Raw genomic sequence first — 22,500 nt, forward strand, 5'->3', positions numbered from 1 at the left:
GCGATTTGATACTTTGTGAGATGTGATCGAACAATACGGGCGTGAAATTCTGCACTAACTGAAGTTTCTTGATATTATATGTTTACGAGTATTTGACCAGATAGTTGATAAAAATATAACTTACTGAAAACGAAAGAGCTCATAAGGAGAAGTATTGATTTCCTATCTAGCAAGTGTTTAATTCTATTAATTTGTACTAGTTTTTAGGCAAGTAGTGACTGTTTTAGTGATATGATCACTATAAGTTAGGGACTGGTACCGGTCAATATAAATGCCACGATCTTTAGCAGCAGTAGAGGGTGTAATTTCTGTTCCAAGCATCCGAACAGAATAATGATACTGTGGGCAGCTTATTGAGGAGTTGAGGCACACCAATCATTAGAACTTTGGCCTTAATTTTTCAAGAGTTTTGACAACACCATCTGGAGACACGCTCCATGTCCGCATTTGAGATTGTCAATTGCACTGGGCATGTCAGACGAGGGAAAGGACAAGTACAGTTTAGAATCATCAACGTAACATGCCGATTTGCAGTGAATAGGGACAAACAACAAATCACTTACATAAATAGCAAACAGGACTGGACCTAATATTGATCCCTGAGGGACTCAATATTTCAGGGGAAGTGCGTCAGTGATAGCATCATGGATGCGTAATCTTTGTCTGCGGGTAACAAGGTACCTATGGAAGCAGTCGAGGTTTCAAAAGGAAACACCTGGTGCTTGTAGTTTCTGCAGTAAAATATCATGTCTAACGCTGTCAAAGGCCTTTGACATGTCGAGTAACACTAGAGCTGAGATCTTTTTATCATCAATTGCCTGCAACAGGTCATCTGTAGCACAGAGAAGGGCAGTCTCAGTTGAATGAAGCTTGCGTTTGCCACTTTGAGTTTTAGCCAATATCTTGTTTGTTGTTTATAGATAGTCGACAAATTGTCCATGGGCCAATCCTTCAGATACCTTTGAAAGGATAGGCAATAGCGAGATTGGTCGATTATTGCACCGTGATCTTCAGAATTACCCGACTTTAGAATAGGAGTTACCTCGGCAATTTTCCATGCCCTTGCAAACGTTCCAGTATGAAAAGAATAGTTGATAATACTTGTGATTGACGGAAGCGCCCCCGAATTATAGTTAGAGTAACTACTGATGGTAATAGACGAGGGCTTAAGTCTATGCGTTTCTAGTGTTAAGACGAAGTAAATATGATGATGGTCACTTATATAACAGGCGAGGACATCGCTGAGACTCACAATGCTCTTATTTGTAGTCATGATGACATCAATGAGGGCTATAGTGGTCTCAGTAATCCTTGTAGGTTTCTCGACTATCTGGTTTAGATACGGTGAGATAAAGTCCCGCAATGATTTAGTCTCAGGGTTAGAGGCTAGCAGGTTGGAATTTAGGTCTCCAAGTATAATAATATCCAAGTCCATGAGTAATGCATCAACAAAGCTCTTAGCAAGAGTTTCGAAGCTGCAGCTAGTTGGTGTATCTAGAGGTCAAAAAATGACTTACGACTTCCACACTGCACTCTCAGCCAAAGCTGTTGAAAACCATACCACAAGCCAGTGGCAGGTCATCCAGGACAGTAACTTTGAGGTTTAACTTAGCATAGATGCATAAACCACCTCCTTTTTTGGGTGATCCGCGATCTTGTCAGAAAAATTGATAACCAGAGATCTCAAGACTCGTGTCGCTCACGGTTAAATCTGCCCACGTTTCAGATATCGTAAACATATCAAACTTGTTTTGTAGAATCGTATCTTTGGCAAGGCAGAAATGCACTCTTGATTTCAGGGAGCGGACATTCAGATAAGCGACTTTGACGTTTGACTTCAGTTCCTTCGGTATATCAAGCATGGCCGAGTTAGTTCAAGGGCACCCAACGAGCAACTTAAGCCAAAAGCTATTGAGAGACGTTTCTAGGCTGCTTGCATTGTATAAAGACTGTCTAAAGAGATGTTTTTATCACCTAGAAGAATTTGCTCTGTTCGGATATCTTCGCTGAAAATTGACGTGTCCGATAACTTTAGGGAATGATCTCTTCATTTCAGAAATTTCTAGCTGAACGCTACCCTCTAAGAACTTCCAATCAAACCATTTCCTCTTCCGAAACTGCTAGGCGACCTTTTTAAGTGCCAAAAAACGTAAGGGACTACTTTTTCCTGGTTGCGAATCTTTTAGGTGAAGTTTTAGCAAAGAAATCTGTAGCTGCCTGGCAACGTGGAACCATGGGCGCCCCAAGCTCAGTGTGAGTATGGCCCGTGGCAAAAATAGAAGGATTTGTATGGGAATCCCAATAAAAAAGCCTAAGAAGATAATTATAAAAAAAATTCTCAATTAATTAAAAATCTAACCTTATTACCAACGTGGGTAACTTCCTTCCTGTGTGGTTATATTCCAGATCCGACGCAATTTGACCATTTCTCAATTTCGTGGTTGGCAACGGTATAATAAAATCCCAAGGCTGGAAACTAAATTTTCAGGTGCCACCAATTCGAGTCAGATAAAATGTTCCCACGGTCACAAAGGTACTCTTCCATACCACAGTGGCCACGGCTTCGACAGTTGATAACGAACTGAGCCTTACCGGGGTGGCAGACCGAAGTTTTGCCAACCTCAAATTTCTTTGTTCCCCTGGGTCCATACATGACATTGACTCAGTCGTGTCGTCCAGTCACAGTCACGCCTCCTTCCTGTTGACAAACTTCAAAAACACATTCCGGAAGCCGGAAAGCGTTGAAAGATGCGAGAATGAAAGCCTTGAACAAACGTTGGCGCATTTATGCCGCTTTTACTAGTTAATAGGACTTGTACGTAGTAGGCTCATTGCTATCGTAACTGCATTTATCAATTCTTCGAGGAATTAACATTGCTTTACCTTACAAGCAGGTAGGGTAACCCTACTGCTAGGGTTACCCTAGCGGGAGGGTCAAACATAGCCCGGGTTTACAAGCAAAACTTTACAGGTAGGGCTAGCATCGCAAACACAACGGAAACCACTAAAAAGTTGTCCCGGGTAGGCGAGTTGTCCCCAAGGCAGCTAGGGTTACTCTAGAGCTAGGGTAACCCTAGCACTCACATATGATTACCTTAGCGCCAGGGTAACCCTAGCTGCCTTGTAAACACGTCGTTGAAAAAAAGAAGAAATGTCTGAGTGCTAGGGTAACCCTCTTGTTAGGCTAACCCTATCACTAGGGTTACCCTACCTGCTTGTAAACAGGGCCTTAGGCTGACTTCCTTCCTGCGCTGCATACAAGTTGATATTTTCTGCCGATAGCACTCCTTCCCAACAAAGGAATCTGGTCTTTCCTCGGGTCTTTTCGCACTTTGAGCATCTGTCGCGATACATTCAGTTACGTGGAGAAATAAAGCTAAAAAGTATAAAACCTGACTCGGAGCAACTTCAGAGTTGTTGCTTCCCCGAGCAAACTAAATGGACTGCTTACAAAAAGCGTAAAGAAAGAAAATTCCCGCCAACTAAAATCACCCATGCAAAATCGTTCCCCGTCATTTGAAGTTTAAATAGCTACCTTCAACTGGCAGAAGCTATATAGAACGATCAAAGAAGGTTAAAATCACCGCTTCGAAAGCCATCTTTGTTTACATCACAGCGCGCAGTCTGGAAACTGGATACTACAATTTTCAACAGCCAATCAGACAAAAGTCTCCTTTGTTCCTGCGATCTGTTCATCAAGCCCTCGAGAGTTCATTATTCGACCAGCAGGTAAGTTTTTATATTGCTATTTTTGAACTGATCTATAATGTCGAATTTTATCAATCACTGGAGCTATTCATCAAGGTCATGCCCACCACAGGCTCCCCAAGCTGAAAATACGTGGTGTATGCGACAGTTTGTGTATATAGAGAATTGTATGGGAAAATCACCGATCGTAAAAAAAATTGTAAAATAACTATCTCATTTGAAATAATGTTTTCCTACCTCAAATGTGTGACGAACTTGTTCCTTTTGCCGCGTTTAGAGCCATTCTGACGCCGTTTAGTGAAGTTATCCGGAAGGCCGTTACTCAAATAATAGGAAGGCCGACTTGACTTGTGACCGGGCAGTCAACAACGGTCGTGTTGCCAGCGCGCGGTCAAATTCAAATGGACCAATCAGCGTTGAGGCTGAAACCATCTTGCGAGTTTCCGTTGTTGACTGCCCGGTCACAAGCCTCTGAGGAAAGCCGAAGAGGTGAATTTTCAGACAAAGTTTTCGTTCTTCACGAGTCTTTCGGCCGCCGAAACACACGCATTTGGAGTGAAATTTATTGGGCTTTATGGAACTATTGTTTTTATTGCGATTTGGGACTTTTCCTGTTGAGGAGATAACGATTTGTGGAGTGAGGTCTGGCCAGCGATGGATGGACGGCCTTCCTATTATTTTAGTAACGGCCTTTCGGATAACTTCACTAAACGGCGTCAGAATGGCTCTAAACTCGGCAAAAGAGACAAGTTCGTCACACATTTGAGGTAGGAAAACTTTATTTCAAATGAGATAGCTATTTCACAATTTTTTTACGATCGGTGATTTTCCCATACAATTCTCTATATATACAAACTGTCGCATACACCACGTATTTTCAGCTTGGGGAACCTGTGTGCCCACGAACGAAATAGTGACATCTGCAGGGGAGGACAATGCTCTTTTCTGAGTTTTTTCAGCACTGTTGTGTGCAATTATCATTCAGGAATCACACAATAATTTATATAAACAGTTTATGACAGATACAAGAGAGTTAGGCATTTATAGCTTTATTATGTGACAAATCAAATACAAGTAAGACTATTTTGATGAGATGTTAAAGCTCCTAGAAGTGACTTCAAAACAATTCACTAAGGCTTTACCTTTTAGATGCTCAGAACTCCTAATAATAACCTACAGTTTTAAATATGTTATATAGCTTCTAAAATGAATTAGTGATTTCCTTGTATTTTTGTTCTCTCCAAGAAATGCTTATTTATAAGACAAAGAAATCTCTTCACAGATATGCGAAATTATGGTGGTTACCCCTTACCAATTTTCTAGTTCCTGGTACTTGTTGACCGTCCAAAGAACAATATCAACATAACCATTTACATTTCGTTCTTAGTGTTCACACAATGACCAAAATCCAGAACAAGAGAAAAAGTAAAATACCCTGAACATCGCGGAGGCTATTTGCCTTTACTGTCAGTGTTTCATTTTCCTTTGATTTACACTGTGATAAATCGTTAGCTATGTAACTTAAAAACCTTCCTCGTAATTTTAGTTGACTTTTGCTTAATGGTTGTTTGTTGTATTTCGTTTATCCCCTCGCAACATGTAACTTGCTATTAGCAACCCTAGTTATATAAGATAGACCAGTTTATTTTAAGCAAGGAAACCTGACTCATTATAAGCCTCGTGGTTTCCTTCAGGTTTCTCGCCATTTATTTTTTTTCTTAATTTCATTTCAAATTTCATCTTGAACTGAAAAATGTTTTATATATGGCAAATAAATAATAAATAAATAAATAAATATATATATATATATATATATATATAAAGTTAAAAGAGTCAGAGGACGGACAACTTTTGGAAGCTAAAAAGTAAAATATATTAAAAAACGTTTCGGTCTTAGACCTTCATCAGTTTACAGCATGTGGATAATAATTAGGTTTAAGAGCTTATATATGGTTTACAAAGAATTTTCGGTATGTTACAAAACTTAACAACAATACAAGTAAAAAATCATTACAAACAAAACAAAACAAAAGAAGTAATTCTATTCCGAAAGGTACAATGTAATAACAGCGAGAACTAAAACTATCATTAAAGTAAAGAATTCATGTGCTACGTTGAGTTGTAAAGTTATATGGTTCGTTAAGCTTGCAGATTATTACGACTCAAGTGGTCGGTTGGTTGTAGGTGATTCTGTTCCTGGAGTGGAATTCTTGCCTTTTGTTAAGGCCAAAAGGTGCTAATGAGAAAAGTTGCGCACTCCAGTACGCTTCCTTCGTAATCAAAAGTTTATCCAAAATCTCAGTGCAGTTGGTAGCAGACACCTGATCGATACACTGGAAAGAAAAGTCGTTAAGGGCGTGCGGACTATTGTTATAATGTACCGCGACCTCACAGGTTTTCTTGTTGGAACGCCACTATCTCCTTTGGCTCAGGGCTCAGACAGCCCAAAGAACTCTGTATATATATATATATCTATCTATCTATCTATCTATCTATCTATCTATCTATCTATCTATCTATCTATCTATATATATATAGCTTGAATATCTGTAATGGTTGACCAAACGATAAACTCCCAACAGAAGGATCCAAAAGGATGCACGTTGTCTCCTCAGTTACGGTATTTAAAGTTGCATATAAACTGGAGAGGAAGACAAAACTTCTCGAAGGTCCAGGAAATTTAATAAAAACGTTTCGGCCCTTCGGCCTTCGTCAGTTAAATTTTTTTTAAAATAGAGTAAAAGTTAAAAATCTAAGGATAAAATGACCTAATTATTACAGCAGTGGACACTATATAGTCTCTGAAAGACTAACAATGGCTATTGTAATGGAATACAATTAAGTAGTAAATTGTATGGTACAATACGAGCCGAAACTAAAGCTTAATCACTAAAACAAAAGTAATGATGTAATACTAAAATCTAGAGTTATGCAAGTGATTTAATCTATTTATGTAATACCGACAACAAATTAGATGGGACTACAATGGAAACAAAAAACCTTTTTATGGAACATTGAAATTGATCCGTTTTTTTGAACGGAATTCACAGCGCTTATTGTATTGTATCTACTCGTACACACTGCTTTCTTCGTTTTAGGTAACTTTCTGGCAAATTCCGGCTGTAGAAGAAAATCAAAACGCTTTACAAAGATCCATAGATGTTACACCGATCATATTGCCATTGTCAAGTTCTCTTTCTTTTCCAATCCTCTGGCTTATCGAGAAGAATTGTTGAGCATCGCTAGTGTTTTCTGTAAGTCGACAGGAACTTACTTAATATTTCCTCCAAATAAAGTGGCAATTGATGATGAAGGTACTTCTCAAACACATTCTTAATAGCCTGTAGCCAAGGACAGACATTGGTCTGTAATTGGAATTGGTGGTCTTTCTGGAATATAGGAGTGTAAGTTATTTCGCATGTCATGTATTGTTCAGTTTCAAAAATCTATTTTCTTAACATGTTTTTCCTTGTTCTGTTCCCCCTGGAGCACCTTTTATTCTTAGAAGTGTGTAGATAACATGCAAGATTTGAACATACGCGTAGATGGAGTATCATTTTTATGAGCCTTGCATTGTGGGTGTTGAGATTTGAAAGAGTATTTTAACCACGAGTAAAGGCACTTGAAACTGATGATATTTGACTACTAAGCAGCCAAACTCGACCATAAGACACCCTAAGTTTACTTAAAAGCACTCAGTGAGAAAATAACAGTGAAGCTCTCAGCAGCTATACTTTGCAAATAAAAGGCATGGTTCAAATAAATGCAATGTCTATGAACTAAAAACATTATTTCAGAGTGTTTTACTTGGATATACATTTATTTTAATTTGTACGTTTTATATAGCAATAACTTTGTATATTCTGTTGAATCGAATTCTGTGTATGATAAATGCTGTTTACAGGTTCGTAAAATGGGTCTTTTAGAGACCTTCTCTTTATTAATTGGAAAGCACTCCGACCCTCTCCACTTCGGATTTTGTGGCTGCACACCAAAAGAGATAGCTTTTACGTTTCGTAACAGAGGAATTAGAGCTTAGTCAACCTTCGTAAAGCAGGGGCCAATGACCCGAAGCCAGGGCCCAGACTGTTGAAATAACGTAACTTAAGGCTGGCAGTTACTGGTCATGGGCTTCTTAGTGCCAAAATATGATCGACCTTTCATGTTGAAACTGAAGTTTAAATTGGAGTGCAAGTTCTGAGTAAGCGCGTGCTCTTCATGGAAAACGTAAGTCGCGCAGTCGCATTTGAACTCCAATCTTACGTTTCAGTTAGTGCGTTGTCTTGATCTGACTTCTAGTTTTGGCTTGGATAACGCACACTCTGAGAAGTGTAAGATATCCACTTTTTGTTAAAATAACTCTATTTTATACAAAACTGTCGAAGTCTAGGGCTGCATCAGTTTTGGTTTTCCTTCTTCAGAAAGTCACATGATTGTTATCTTACCATCCTTGAAGTGTAATTTAAGAAACTTTTTACCTGTTGCATCACAGGCGGGCAGTTTCTCTATGTTTGCAATAACAAAAAGTGCTTTGTTTATAGCTATCACGCTAGTTCACAGGCTCCCCGCTTTTAATAATCTGAAAGAAACAATTCAAGCTCAACAGAAACGTGATTAAGAACCCAACTGGCACGAGGCAACCCGTCGGCTTTTTACAAAGAGATTTGAATCCGGAACAACTGGAAACTCCGGTTGCGAAAAGGACGCACTCAGTAAATATATTACAGTCCTCAATGACAATGGCTAAATGCATATGAAACCACAGGGCGAAGTAGAAGGTAGCCTGCGTTCTGAGAAAAGCGTTTCCGAAAAAAGCGACGAGCTGGAAGGTATTTTTTGTCTGCCTGCAGTGCAACCGATGAAGATAGCCGAAGAACTGATGTTTTTACAAACGCAAATGTGTTCCTAGTCTAAGAAGTCCATTCTTCTTAATCAATGTATGTATATACTAGGCAATCGTTTATGCTCCTTCAATCACGACTGAAACTCGACTTATTTGGTCCTCCAATCTTGACGGATTGATGACTGCTTGGTTCAAGAAAACCCGATGTTCTATTCTCTTTCGCTTCGCTCAGCCGAATAGAAAACATTTCTATTATATGCATAGAAGAGACAAGTAACAAACAAATAGTGGAGGAAGCCCCCAGAAATGGTCGAGTTTATTTACAAAAATCTGAGCTGGGGACACACTGGATACAGGTTACAAGCCAAGGAATATAAGAAAAGTCATACGCTATTTAAAACGACAATAAAAACAGTAAGGAAAAAACAGCTTCGAGTAAACTGGTCGGCGTCAAGTGGTGTGACATTCATAAGGAGTGGTATATAAAGGCCTAATCATCCCAATGGGAACTAATACCAAGCAACCTAATTAGACACCTAAAAGAAATACATTTCAATCAGAGATCGCTGACGAAATCCATTTGCTTCGAAGGCGACATGCAAAACTGTCCATCGATAAGCTTTATCTTTAGTGCGGGGATTTCATTTCTGTTTCATTGTATTCTACTTCATGTAGCGTACTTCCGTGGCAAGAACCAAGTCGAGAGCTCTTTCTGAAAGGAAACAAGAAATGGGCGTGGGATGGAACAACTTTAGTAACAGAACTCCGACTTAAACGCTTTGACTTAAACCAGGTTTTCACTAACGACTCAAGCACAAACGCAAGCATAAGAGCCCTTATTCAACCGTGAAAACTGGGCTCACGCAAACATAAGCGAAAGGATCCTTTTTTCCCTTTCCTTCTGCTTGCGTTCGCTTGCTTTGTGTGAAAACGGGACGTAGCGCAAGCACAAGGAAATTTGCTACGTCTAAACAAAATGGCGGAGGCATTATCATGATTTGTTTTTCATAACTTTCATATCTACAGTTTCATATTAAACAGGAGTATTTCAACGGTTAAGCCTGGTTTTCACTAGCGACGGAAGAACGAGATCAAGCATAAGAGCGCTTACTTCACCGCAAAAACGGCGTTGACGTAAGTATAAACGGCAAGCGCAAGCGCAAGTACAGGGATCAAGATTTTTCCTTTTCCTTGTGTTTCTTTCGCTTGCATCGTGTGAAAACGAAACGCAGCATAAGAACAGGGAAATTTGCTACGTCTGGATAATTAAGGCACTCGTTTCAGATTTCCCGCGTCCGGGCATTTGAACAAAACGGCGGATGCCGTGGTTGAGTTTTATGCTTTTGTCGAAGTGCGTTTTCACTAGCATAAGCCACTTATGCTTGTGCTTGTGCTTGCGTCGAAAATCAGACTTTAACAGGAGCCTATAACCAGGAGCGATCAACAGCCCTATATTCATGTCTTGGCGTTTTCACAAACCTATTTACTTTTAGCTTGAATTTCCCGCAATGAGACTCCCGCAGGAGGCCGATGACAAATTAAAAGAAACCTACTTGACGTCAAAGCAGCACCGAACTTGAACTGCCTTTGCTTTTCGCCAAAAAGGTGGTCTAAAAATAGATCGGCCTGGAAAAATTCCGTGACATGAGCTTAGTATGGGAGTTGTTCGCACCGGTTTTCCGCCACTTCGAAAATTAATAAAATAAGTCGGTTTTAATCTGGACATTTCATTAGTATCTACATAACAAACAGAACATTGCATTGCAGCTTGGGGATTCGAATTTTATCTTATCGTGCTTATGGTATCTCTCATTCGTTCGCTGTGCACACTCGTGACAGACACTATCAGCACGAGAAGGTAAAATTCGTATCCGCGTGCGCCCGCGCTCGGCCAGGTGATATCCTCTATATAACTGTAATAAAGAAAAGCAATCACTGCATTGTACAGTACAGTAACCCAACCAGAATCCACAGATGTTTACTAAAAAAAAGAAAAACAATTACATAACAAAAGAAATGTTTTTCTTTTTAATAGGGAGTTTAAGATATGACGACGGATTCGGTGACGACAACGCCACAAACAATAATATAATTGATTAACGGAGGAAAAAATCCGTGCTGCATTTCGGCACGTATTTTTGGACATATCTTTGGAGTACTCTGCATAAAAGCGATATCAAATCACCAAATTTGAGGTTCTGACGACAACCGTTGATTATGTGAATGTGAACCTTTTATTCTTCTTGTTTTTACTCTGAAACCGCTCGCTCCAATTCACTTTTAGGATTCTTCGTCATCCATGAACGACGTGAACGAGGCGGAATAATCGCGAAAGACTTACCACAGTGCAAAGTCATATTTTGGGGTGATGCTATCGTCGACGCCGACGGCTTAGATTCTAATATTTCCGCAGTGACATCAAGCGAATTATACTCTATACGTCTTAACATCACTTATTCATGATATACTCAACAAAATATTGCGTTTCTGATTTATCAACGACGAATATGGAAACAAAGCGATAAGGTGATTTTGCTCAGTATATAATAAATTAAAAAATCGTATGAAGTTGGTAATACAGTTCATGATTTATGGTCACTCTTGAGGTTTTGAAAGTTCACAAAGTGCACTCGCCTACAGCAATTTTGAGAACTTTCAAACCATCAGTCGTGCTCATAATCTCGAAATACACTCGCGATCATACGATTTCCTATACTTACCGATATTTGACATAAATAATGGCGCCAACAAGAATGGTAAGGCCGAGCAATGTTGTGACGACCACTGCAGTAGTTTTCCATGCCCCTGAATACATAAATCATAAAAGGTTAAAAAATGGATATGATGTTCTTTTTCTTGTCCTTGAATTTGGCTTGAATGATTTAATTACTTTTTGCTATCATCAGTTTGATGCTATGGGAGGTATGATTGTAGCGGCCGCTGTTATCTCATAATTAAGTGAAGTACCATCGTCCGGGTAAGTGTAGTCTTGAGAAGGACTGTTTGGGATGGCATCGATCGACTGACGTTTCGACAGCCTGAGCGAAAGACATTTTCAGAGTTACGTCAAGATGCTGCAGATGTCTTTCGGTCAGGTTCCTCATGTCCTTCCCAGGACTACACTCACCCGGACGATCGTACTTCACTTAATTACATGGCTCCTGGGTTCAAACCATGTACGATTTTACGGTAGTCTCATCTTGCATCATTAATTTTTTACCCTTTCTGAGAACAATGAAACAACAACATAAGCAATGCGTTCAGCTCCCAAAACAATACAAAGGATATCTTTCAGAATTGCGGGCTTGCTGGCTTGCGGACTTGCACCACCATCGCTTTATGGCCTGGAGCTTTTCTCTAGCGTACCGGCATTAGCAAAAGCATACATGTCTACTCGCAAATACGCAAGTATATCTGTAACACGAGCATAAAAGCCCGTATATCTCACTTGACAAGAAATAAACGAGTTTGGCCTTATGCATCTCCTTGACCACTACACCAATCTGACTACGTTCAATCTCCCCCTCCCACTGCCCCACAAAAACACTTTCATCAGGGTTCCATTATGTCGGCTCGTTTATACCCTACCCACCCACCTACTACCCACCTACCTATCTACTACCCCACCTACCTACTACCCACCCAACAGTATTTATGAACAAGTATCTTGAGAGGGGAACAGCTACTCATCCCATACCAAAGAAACTGGATTTTTGGCGTAAAAGAGTTATATGGTTGGACGGAACATGAGATAAGATTGGCCGATTTTTGTTCCTGCCACTTACACAGAGAAACCAGCCGCGAAATGCTATCGCAATACTTATCTTATGAATAAAGTGATGTGGTGAAAGTAGCATTGATCTTGTCGAATTTGATGATATTTCTGACATTACATGGTCAAAGAAAATGCATCGCAACTTCGACAAATTGTATGAGACTTAATCACACGGCAGCCATGTCAGTTGAGTCCCGAGGAAAAACTCTTGTTTTGCACCGTCGAAACTCGTTCCCAAACATATCAACTCGAGACTCAGGGTACGAAATCCATTGTCTATGGCCAATATGGCCGCCGCGCGAATAAGGCCCATTACTGAATTATAAAATAATTGGGATAGTACGCGCACTCTCATTGGTCAATAGCTGTGTTTAGATGAGAGTATGTAAACGCGGGCGTGACATCACACGAATTTTGATTGGTTATGCATTGTCAGACGCGCGTTTTGATTGGCTGAGGGGAAATAGGAGCGTGTATGAATAAAATCTGTTTCGTCAAAAATAAGACACAAACAGCAGTGATAAACATATTGAACTTGTTCATTTTGATTATGACTTGACGTTTCGTATGTGCTCTACATACATTTTCAAAAGTAACCGTTGAAATTTAACACAGCTATTTATATATAACAAAGCCCCCTCATCCGCTTTGTTATATATAAATAGCTCTGTTTCAATCAAGAAGTAAAGCAACCAGCATTTTCCTTCATTTATCGAATTATTTTTAAGAAATATTTTATGACGCCACCAGAAAACGTTTTTCCGCGTTTACATCGGTATCCTCGCAGCTCCTACAAGGTCTCACCTGATTGGAGACCACCCTTGAGGTTTAACAAAAGAACAAATAACAGAAACAATGGCCCTTTTGTTTTAGGCCTAGGGTAACAGAAACAATGGCCCTTTTGTTTTAGGCCTAGGGTCCATTGTTTCTGTTATTTGTTCTTTTGTTAAACCTCAAGGGTGGTCTCCAATCAGGTGAGACCTTGTAAGAGCTGCGAGGTGACCCGTTTACACAGCCTCTGAAAAAATTCCGTGACATGAGCTTAGTATGGGAGTCATGGGTTCCTGCGGCTAATGAACACTTTTCCGCCTCTTCGAAAATTAATTAAATAAGTCGGTTTTAATCTGGACATTTCATTGGTATCTACATAACAAACAGAACATTACATTGCAGCTTGGGGATACGAATTTTATCTTCTCGTGCTTCTCTCATTCGTTCGCTGTGCACATTCGTGACAGACCCTATCAGCACGAGTAGGTAGTTTTCCATGCCCCTGAAGCACCATGGGTAAGATTTTTGGGGAATCTATCCACGCGAGAAATTTTGGTTATGACGTCAGCGTCAGCTCTGTCAGCTCATAGGTGTTTGATCCCTGTAAACTGTATACACCAATGACGATTTATATTGTACTTTATGCAGATGCATAATTATTTCCATATATACTATATCGCTTTCAGGGGTTACAAGCGCGAGCTCCGCTTTTAGGCTTGGCTAAATCTATATATTAGGCCTTGGCCTGTTCACTAGTGGCCTCCCATCAAAAGCAGATTGTCAGATTGTTAACTTCACTTGATGTACAAAAATAAAAAAAAGAGAAAGAGATTTCCTACCATTGCTACTAGAATCTCTGTTCAGTTCAATGGATTTAACACGTGATGCTGACGTCGTTGTTGATGAAGATGGTGCGATACATCGCTTGCACAGATCTGCAGGCATGATTGAAGAAATGACAGTTTTCGTAAGTGTTGTGGCACAGGCTTCACTCTTGTCGGTAGACGTTACCGCTGACTGGAATTGTTTGGAATAGGAAACTGTGGCAGAAGAAGTTTCGACAGTTTCACTTTCACTTCCTGTTGAGATCTCTGGACAATATGCAGATTTCGTCACTTCAGATGATATAGTTTTCGTAATAACTGACTGGTCACAGACATTTAAAGATGTTGAAGCACTCATTGATGACTGAAACGATGCCGTTGTGGAGACTTCTTCCGTAATGGGGGTGGTGGCTGGTGATGAAATACTTGGATTTGCCACCCTGCTTGACGATGGTATGACATTCGTCACACTGGGGCACCTCAGGTAGCCTACATCACTTTGACAGTTAGGATCTGTAACAAAACGTTTTACAGTGACTTTTATCAAACCTCGGACCTATCCTTGCCTCAATATTTAAAATGGTTTGCAACTCTAAAGGACACTCGCCATTCTAGCCTGAAATTAAAATAACATGGTTCGATCTTTGAGATGCAGAGATCTTCAGATCTACTCTATTAAAACCTTCAAGTCTTGAGGTGTTCAGGATTCTTGGAACAAATTGTACCCATTTATTTTGATTCTTCAGCACAAAAAAGTAGAAGTTGGAAATAGCATTTACTGGAAACTGGGTATTAAATTGCTTGGGGTGCACTTGAGAAGGTAAAGAAATTATTTGCATCATTGTTCGACGCCCAAAACGCACTGTTATCAGTTTGATGAAGCCCTCAGATTTAAGCAATCATGTGCTTTTCCAGTTGTTTCTTGCAAGATAGTGGCAAGATCACACCAAGCATTATTTTGGCTTTGGCTAGTATCAAGAAGGCCTCTTGGATGATTCTCCGTCATTAACTGCTCAAGCCTCGTTAGCAATTCTGTCGCTACGCGAGTCAAGTACATTGAAATTCTCGTCAACTCAGGAACAAACCAAAATTGACGAATATATTTGATTCGCAATTAGTTGTTTCCTGCAGACGCCAGTTACTTAACAAAGCCTACAGTAGTGCCAAACCGTTCAGTTCTGATTTTTGAATATGCGCTTAGTTGTATATGATGAATCCCCTGGAATTGTTACTTTGCATGACGGTCAATGCTCTTGTTCCTCACCAAAGGGCTAAACTCAGAATATTCTTGTCCATATGAGTTCTGTCACAAACACTCCTGAGTATTAACGAACCTCATTAACGTTTCCAGTCACGATGCTTTATGTATCTTTAAAATGGGGACTGCTGAGGAGTAGCTTCAATATCTCCTGGCTTTGAGCTCCTTCTCGTAATCGCCAGGCCCAGTTGCATCAAAACCGATTAAGTACCAACTGAGGTATGAATTTATGTAATTTTTGGCCAAAGGAAAACAAGAGTCTATTAAGTCAAAATTGAAGGTTAAAGATAATGAAAATATGTAAACAGCAAATACACTGCTAGTTTAGTTTCCATTAATCTAGGATTAGCTTAATCGGGCTTTGGACAGCTAGTTCCAGATGTCTTGGGCGTGATATATTGCATGCGTTGGCTAGTAGTAGTTTTACCGTAAGGAATCAGATATCTTACCGATCATAAACAAAACGTTCAAGTTGCTTCAACAAGCAAGACACACATGCTTCATCTTCTACATGATCTGCATTGGGCAGAGAATCTAATGTGTGTATTGCAGTCTCACCTTGCCAGGTGCTATTTCCCTTCTCGCAAACATACACTTCAATTTTCATATAAATATTATTAGAGACGTCCATGCAGTGACCACCACTTGTTTTGTTGAGGTGGGGTTCTGTTCCGTCAGAAGTTGCTGTAGACAAACCATAAGGAGTATTCTTATTAAGAAACGCTAATAAAAAGCGGCCCTCCAGGTCAGTGGCTTAGACAATGATAGAAATAAATTAGAAATAAAGGTAGTCGATGTTTTTCATAAATAAAGTGAACTTATTGCTATAAGAACGTTTGGGCACTGACTTTTTTGAACGTCAAACTACGTTCACTAAAAACTTGATAAAAACGTTTCGACCGAAAACCTTCGATCATCCTCGATTTGAATTTGACAAAAATGCGACAGCTTCTTCAACGGTTCATATTTGCGTGTGTGCGTGACTACAAGTACATGTGGTCTCTGCGCGAGGCGAGGAACACTTATGCAATTGAAACATAAATGTCAGAGATTTCTATATGTGATTCCCCGTATCTTTGAATGCCAAGCCTTCAGGAAAAATTCTTGTGATAGTCATCTGCCTTGTCACCTATAATGGCATGGTCCAAATCCATATTATGGCCAAATTGGTTTGCGTGTCGAGCAATTTTAGAATTGCTGTCGCAAACACGGACAGCTCTTGTGTGTTCACTAAGCCTTGTGGCAAGTGCTCTATCCGTTTGGCCATAATATGGGAAATCTCATTCAAGGCAGTTTATTTTGTATACTATACAGCGAGACTGAAATAGGGTTGGTTTGTCCTTTGGTCTTGAAAATATTGTGCCTAAAGTGCTGAGTGGTTTAACTCCGCTGTTGCGTAGCACTCTCGACACCTTTTCTGTTACGCCTTTGACGTAAGGTAGGACAACAAATGGTGTTGTTACTTCATTTTGCAGTGTTGTTAGTGTTGGAGTCGCGATGCCGAGCTTGCATGCGGAGTCACATTTCTTGATAAATGGGCCCTTCGCAGCTTTGTGATCACATGGCACAAAAACCGCCATACTGGAACGCAAATTGCGCACTGGGACATATAAAACAAAGCAAGTTAATCTAAGTTTTCTTTGTTTTAGATATTCCAGTGCGCAATTTGTATTCCAGTATGGTGGTTTTTGTACCACAAAAAGGCCTATTGCAAGGGATAGTTATTGTTCATCACTGAAGACTTTGATAACAAGCATGTTGCTTTTCTTTGGGTTTCCCTGTATTTGTTGATGGGATTTTCTCCGCTCTATCAAGGAGTGTATTAGCTACTGATCGTTTGTGTTGAGCTGGATGACGAGAGTTGAAATCAAGATATTTATCAGTATGTGTCGGCTTTCGGTACATGTTGACCTTTATGCGACCGGTTGCTCTAACTGTTGTAGTGTCTAAAAAGAAGAGACCGTTGTCGCTTTCAAGCTAACTAGTAAATTGACATGTATGTGTGGGTTAATAGAGTGAAGGTGGGCATGGAATTCCTGCACGTACTCCTTTGGCAGACAAACGTCGCTGTCATCGACGTAACCTGTACCACCATCTTGGAGGATAGGCGCCGTTGAAATTGCTCTTTCCTCTACAAACTCCATCACCACTTTGGCTATGGTGGCACTCATAGGCGAGTCCATGGCGAAGCCAAACGTTTGATGATAATGCAACTTTTCGTAAGTGAAATAGCTGTTCCGCAGAACGAATTCTAACAATCGCATTATGCTACCCTTGGAAACGTTAGTGCGCTCTATTAGGTTACTATCTCGGTCTAATCTTTCACGGGTGACTTGCAGAGCCAATTCCACCGGGATTGATGTGAACAGAGAGACCAAAAAGTCAGTGTCCAAAATTTGCCATTGTAATTATGCAACTAGGAACAAGGAACATTCCTTTAATTAAGAGCTTAGTCTTCGGTAAGGTTTAGACACAGAAATAAGCAAAATAACTCGCAGCCATGCATGCATACAACTACAGAAAAGAAAAAAACTGTATGCTTTATCCCTTATTTAAATGGCGAAAGGTTGGCAGTTAATTTTCAGTGGTTAATTTGAACCTCACATCACAAAACTAGAACCTTTAACCAGGGAGAGTCCAACCATCTAACTATATAATTATGGTGAGCCTCCTTAGTGTCAGAGCATCCGAACCGGTTATCGGAAGGCCATAGCGAGATCGATTCCTGCAAAGGGGCACTTACTCTTTTTACGAGTATATCCGTGTCACCATGGAGAAAAATCGTTTCTTCAGACTGTGTTTACCTTACAAGGAAAGGTTACGTGTTTACCTTAGTTCACATAATATTAGTTTTATCTTGTTCTCTTGATCGCTTACCAATAAAATAATACGTTTTTCCTCTTTTAAATGTTAGGCCATCATCCTCTGCTGTAAACTCAGCGAAGATAACGGAAGTATAAATCAATGCAGATGGAGAACTGCAAGTTAAAAGACGTCTTCGTTTTGGATCCAGTGTTATATCACATTTCTCAAACGCTGTTTCGTTCTGAAGCAACCAAAGGTTCTCATACATGGCTGATGCCTGAATGGCGGTTGAAACTTTCTGCAGCACAGTTGCCATATTCGGACAGATAAAATTGACTTTAGAATTTAACTGGACCTTGAGATATCGGGGTCCTGCTCCGCAGATGTTTCCGTCCGCTTGCAATCTGATTAAAAAATACCATATTCTTAAATGAGCGTAAACAAAGAAAAATATTAAACAGAGCAGTAGGAAACTGAAGTTCAACTGAGACTGGCCGTTGGCAAAACCAGGATTGGATCGGATCGGACCGGGCCGGACCGGATCGGATCGAATCTGATTGACAAAACTTGAACCGGATCAATAACACCAGACAACGTGCTCAAATTCTTTGCGTTGCTCTCTTGTGTAGTCGTCTCCTCATTTATTGAGACTCGTCGAAATGTTTTTTTTTTCCAAAGGTGATTATGATTACAGATTCAGAAGCGGAATTATGAAAGATACGATGTGACGAATGGACTACGTAAACAACGGTCTTCTAACTGACGACAATTCTTTACTTTATCCCAGTCCCTTCTAATTGCACAATAGCCTGGTTTAGCAACAGAATGGGAATGTCAGTTGACGATGGCGCGCGCAGGAAAAATATCCATATTAGGTAATATTAGAGTAGAATCCCAACTATTCTGCGGGCTCTCCTTTCGTCAACTGACGATCCCTTTCTTTTGCTAAATCAGGCTATTGTGAAATTGTCAGGACTGGGTTAAAGTAAAAAATTGTTGTCAGTTTTCATGTTTGAAGAAGAAGACCGTCACTCAAGCAGTCAATTCACTTATTGATGTCAATTCGTCACATCGTGTCTTTCATAATTCCGCTTGGGAATCTGTAAGTACCTCTGGAAAAAAAACATTTCGACGAGTCTCAATAAATGAGGAGACGACCACACAAGAGAGAAAGGCACAGAATTCGACTTCTCCTGCCTTCAGCACGTTGTCTGGTGACCGTCTACTTTTGGCGGGGATTTTGTTATTGATCCGGTCCGTGTTTTGTCAATCCGATCCGATCCGTTCCGGTCCGTTTCGGTCCGGTCCGGTCCGGTCTGGTTCTCGTTTTGCCAACGGCCACTGAGACTCGAAGATCAGGTTTGGGGGCGAAGGTCAAAATTGATATTGAACTGATTATGGTGGTACTCAATTAAAGGGGTACTGTCACGCTGCTTTTACTAGCACACTGAAATCCAACGGAAGCTGTTCAGTTAATAGCAGCCACGAAATTCAAAGTTCAATTCAAAGTTGATTTTGACTCTCTTGAATCAGATGGTGAAAGCAGCCCTCCATCTAGCTTGAGCACATGGTGAACGATCTAGCGAAGTTCTCGGATGACAGGAATGCTCAAACTGCAACATGGAAAATAACCAACTACGCATGTCACACTCAGCATAAAACCATTTGTTTCCTCTGGGAAATAAATTTCTTTTAATTAATGCACAGACTAGCCTTTGCTGCTTTTGGAGAAGACTAGCAAAGAAAGACTGGCATTCAAACTTGAAAACGTTGGGTGAATTAACGTTCTCATGGTGTTGTGTTTATATTCGTATAATTAACAATCATTCCATGAGCGCGCGTTGGATATGAGATGATAGATAGCCAACGAGGCGCGTAGCGCCGAGTTGGCTATAATCATCTCATATCCAACAAGCGCGAGTGGAATAATTGTTTCATTAAAAACGGCCCCAAAATATAGAAAACTAGACTACAATAAAAATAAAAAGGCCCAAAAAATCACGCATATGCTTGCCGTGTTTGTAGATCATGGTATAATGGCTCATAACCCATGACGGCTTAGCTAATCAAAACTCTCGAATTGCATTATTCAATGATCCAGTTTTTAATAACGTCAGTTATACAGTGTACTTTGGAAGACTCTTTTGTTCTAGATTCACTTGGATCACGTAAGAAAAAAGGTAGAAAAGATTTGAAAGCCATCAAGATGTTGAAAGATGGGGTTCATTAAATACTGACCATGAATCGTTACAAAGTGTCCCTTAAAGGAGCGAGAAAATACCTGAACCCTCCATGAAGAAAATGATGATTGTTGTCATCACATAACAAAAACAACATTGCATTGCTGCAAAGCGTTTATCATGTTTCTATAAAAAATGATGAAATTTTAAGGCGGTGTTACACGGGGAAACGTGCAACAATGATTTTTCGCGCGATGTTGAGCGAAAAATCGAGCACCATCTAACATGCATATGGTCCCGCGGACCATTATTCGCGCAACATTTGACAGTGCGAGATCTGTAAATTAAATCATGGCCCAAGTATCGAACAAAGTTGGATTCAACGCTCCAACTTTGCTCTATGCAACATTGTTCGACAGTTTGGCTACCTATCCATGTTGGAATATGTTTGTCCATCATTTTTTGTTCGATCAAGTGTTGGACGGAGTTTACATTTGATCAAACATAGAGACCAACAATTTTGCTCGACGCAACAATGTTGCGCAGTGTTTTGCTGCTCTTCGTGAATCGAGTTACGTTCGCCCTGCTAGCCAATCACGAATGGCTATCTTATTATTAAGCCTAGGCTTCTAGCATTATTTGCAATAAAATAGCGGAAAACGATCAATGAGACGTCTTGGTAGTTGATGAACTCAACAACCAGACGCCTTGATCAGCGAGTATGAAGCAAGGCCAAGTCTTTAGGGCACTTTTAGTCCCCTTAATCACTAAAATCGTTCTGTTTTGAGGTTTCCGGTTCAATAGCATTTAAAATTTCTGCAAATTGATCCTAGCGCATTCTCATCATCTTTTAAACGCGGATGTATCTTGCAGTGAACATGCCCTTTTCTACACGCTCTCTTAATCGTTTTTCGGGTTTTCTTCGTTTGAATCCTTCATTCCAGTACTTAAACAACTCCAGTAACACAAGCGCTCCGAGAGGTTTTCGTTTTTTAAGTTAGCAAGCGTCATATTTCTAAATTTAGCGCCAACTTGAACTTGAATCAATTTTATCAAGCAACGTTAGATGAGTCTTTTGTCACTATCTCAACATTTACATCCAAATATGTTGTATGTGGAATCCAACTTTGTTCGATAGCTTGGCCAGGGCTTAAAGAGAAAAAAAGAATTCCAATACACCTTTTTATCTTGCACGTTTTCCCATTTCAAATCAAGTAATTTTCCTTTTGTTGAATGCGTACACACACTGATGAGACGTTTGAAAGAAACTAGATTAACATCACGTGGTCTGAAAAACGTACAAAGCTAAAACCAAAACGGCAGTGTAATTTTTCAGAATTCATTTCTCTCTTCGGGATAAGTCTTTGATATTTGGAAGCAAAATCTTTCCCTACCTTTTAACAAGAGCTTTGTACTCAGGAAAGTAAAACGGTAGGTAAATTTCATCTTCAATTGCACTTGATCCGCAAGTGGGACATGGCTAATTTGAAATGTTGGTCAGGGGAACAATGACAAAATTATCTTAGGGATAAAGGGAACAAAAACATTTTAGGGATCAAAAAGGTGGAAACAAGTTTAAAAGTAATTTTGGGAGTTTAGACAGAAGCGAAAACACGTATGCAGGGGTTGTTTTTTTAAATATGAAAAGATCACAAATTCCTCAAAGGACGTATCCACTTCCCCGACATGTCTGCTTAGGTTTGGCCCTATTTGTATAAAGAACGAACTTGATATTTCTGCCACATCTACTTGATTTTTAGATTTCTGTCCATTGTATTCAATTTGGTTTATTAAGGTTTTATTCGACTTACGTGAAGTCAATGCGTTGAAAGTTTTCCATGTTTTGCGTTGATCCCCACAGGAATTGTTAAAAGCATCTTTGTAATAAACCTGTTTGGCAGTGTTTATTTCCCGATTTACTTGTGATTTATCACTGTTCGAAATTGACTCCAAATGGCGGGTTCATTTGTTTTGCTAGCTTTTTCAATATATTAGTTATGCAAGGAGATTTGGAATTGCGTGTGCGCTTAGTCTTCACAGAAGCGCGTCTGTTACAGACAGTTAGAAATAAATATTTCCACTTCTGCCACATATCGTTGGGGTCGTAGAATTGCTTAATCTCGTCCCAGGGCTGCAGTACCGGATGTCACCTCGGAAATTTGCACTACTGGAGTGTTTAAATTGTCTATAACTTATTAAATTATTTTATTCCTTTAGAAGCAGTAGCAATAAAACTTTTATGGTTAATATAAACTAAGCTGTGATCGGTAATGGCTACGTGAGATACCCCAGAACAATGTACATCGTCAGTTGGATTAGTGAAAATCAAGTCAATT

The 22,500-nt window shown here is 39.9% G+C and overlaps 1 protein-coding gene across 1 annotated transcript in view; it reads right to left on the bottom strand.

Moving 5' to 3' along the window:
- Positions 1 to 8,836: 8,836 nt before the first annotated feature.
- The window catches only part of LOC138022386 (uncharacterized), a 19,219-nt gene continuing 5,555 nt past the window's right edge, over positions 8,837 to 22,500 (bottom strand). The window contains exons 2-6 of the mRNA XM_068869504.1: positions 18,057 to 18,388; positions 15,738 to 15,863; positions 13,937 to 14,434; positions 11,272 to 11,356; positions 8,837 to 9,263 (exon numbers count right to left, since the gene is read on the bottom strand). Coding sequence (XP_068725605.1) covers positions 9,179 to 9,263; positions 11,272 to 11,356; positions 13,937 to 14,434; positions 15,738 to 15,863; positions 18,057 to 18,388 — 1,126 coding nt within the window. The 3' untranslated portion in view covers positions 8,837 to 9,178. The remainder of the gene's footprint in view (positions 9,264 to 11,271; positions 11,357 to 13,936; positions 14,435 to 15,737; positions 15,864 to 18,056; positions 18,389 to 22,500) is intronic.

Source organism: Montipora capricornis, chromosome 10, assembly GCF_036669925.1.
Source record: "Montipora capricornis isolate CH-2021 chromosome 10, ASM3666992v2, whole genome shotgun sequence".
Lineage (NCBI taxonomy): Eukaryota > Metazoa > Cnidaria > Anthozoa > Scleractinia > Acroporidae > Montipora > Montipora capricornis.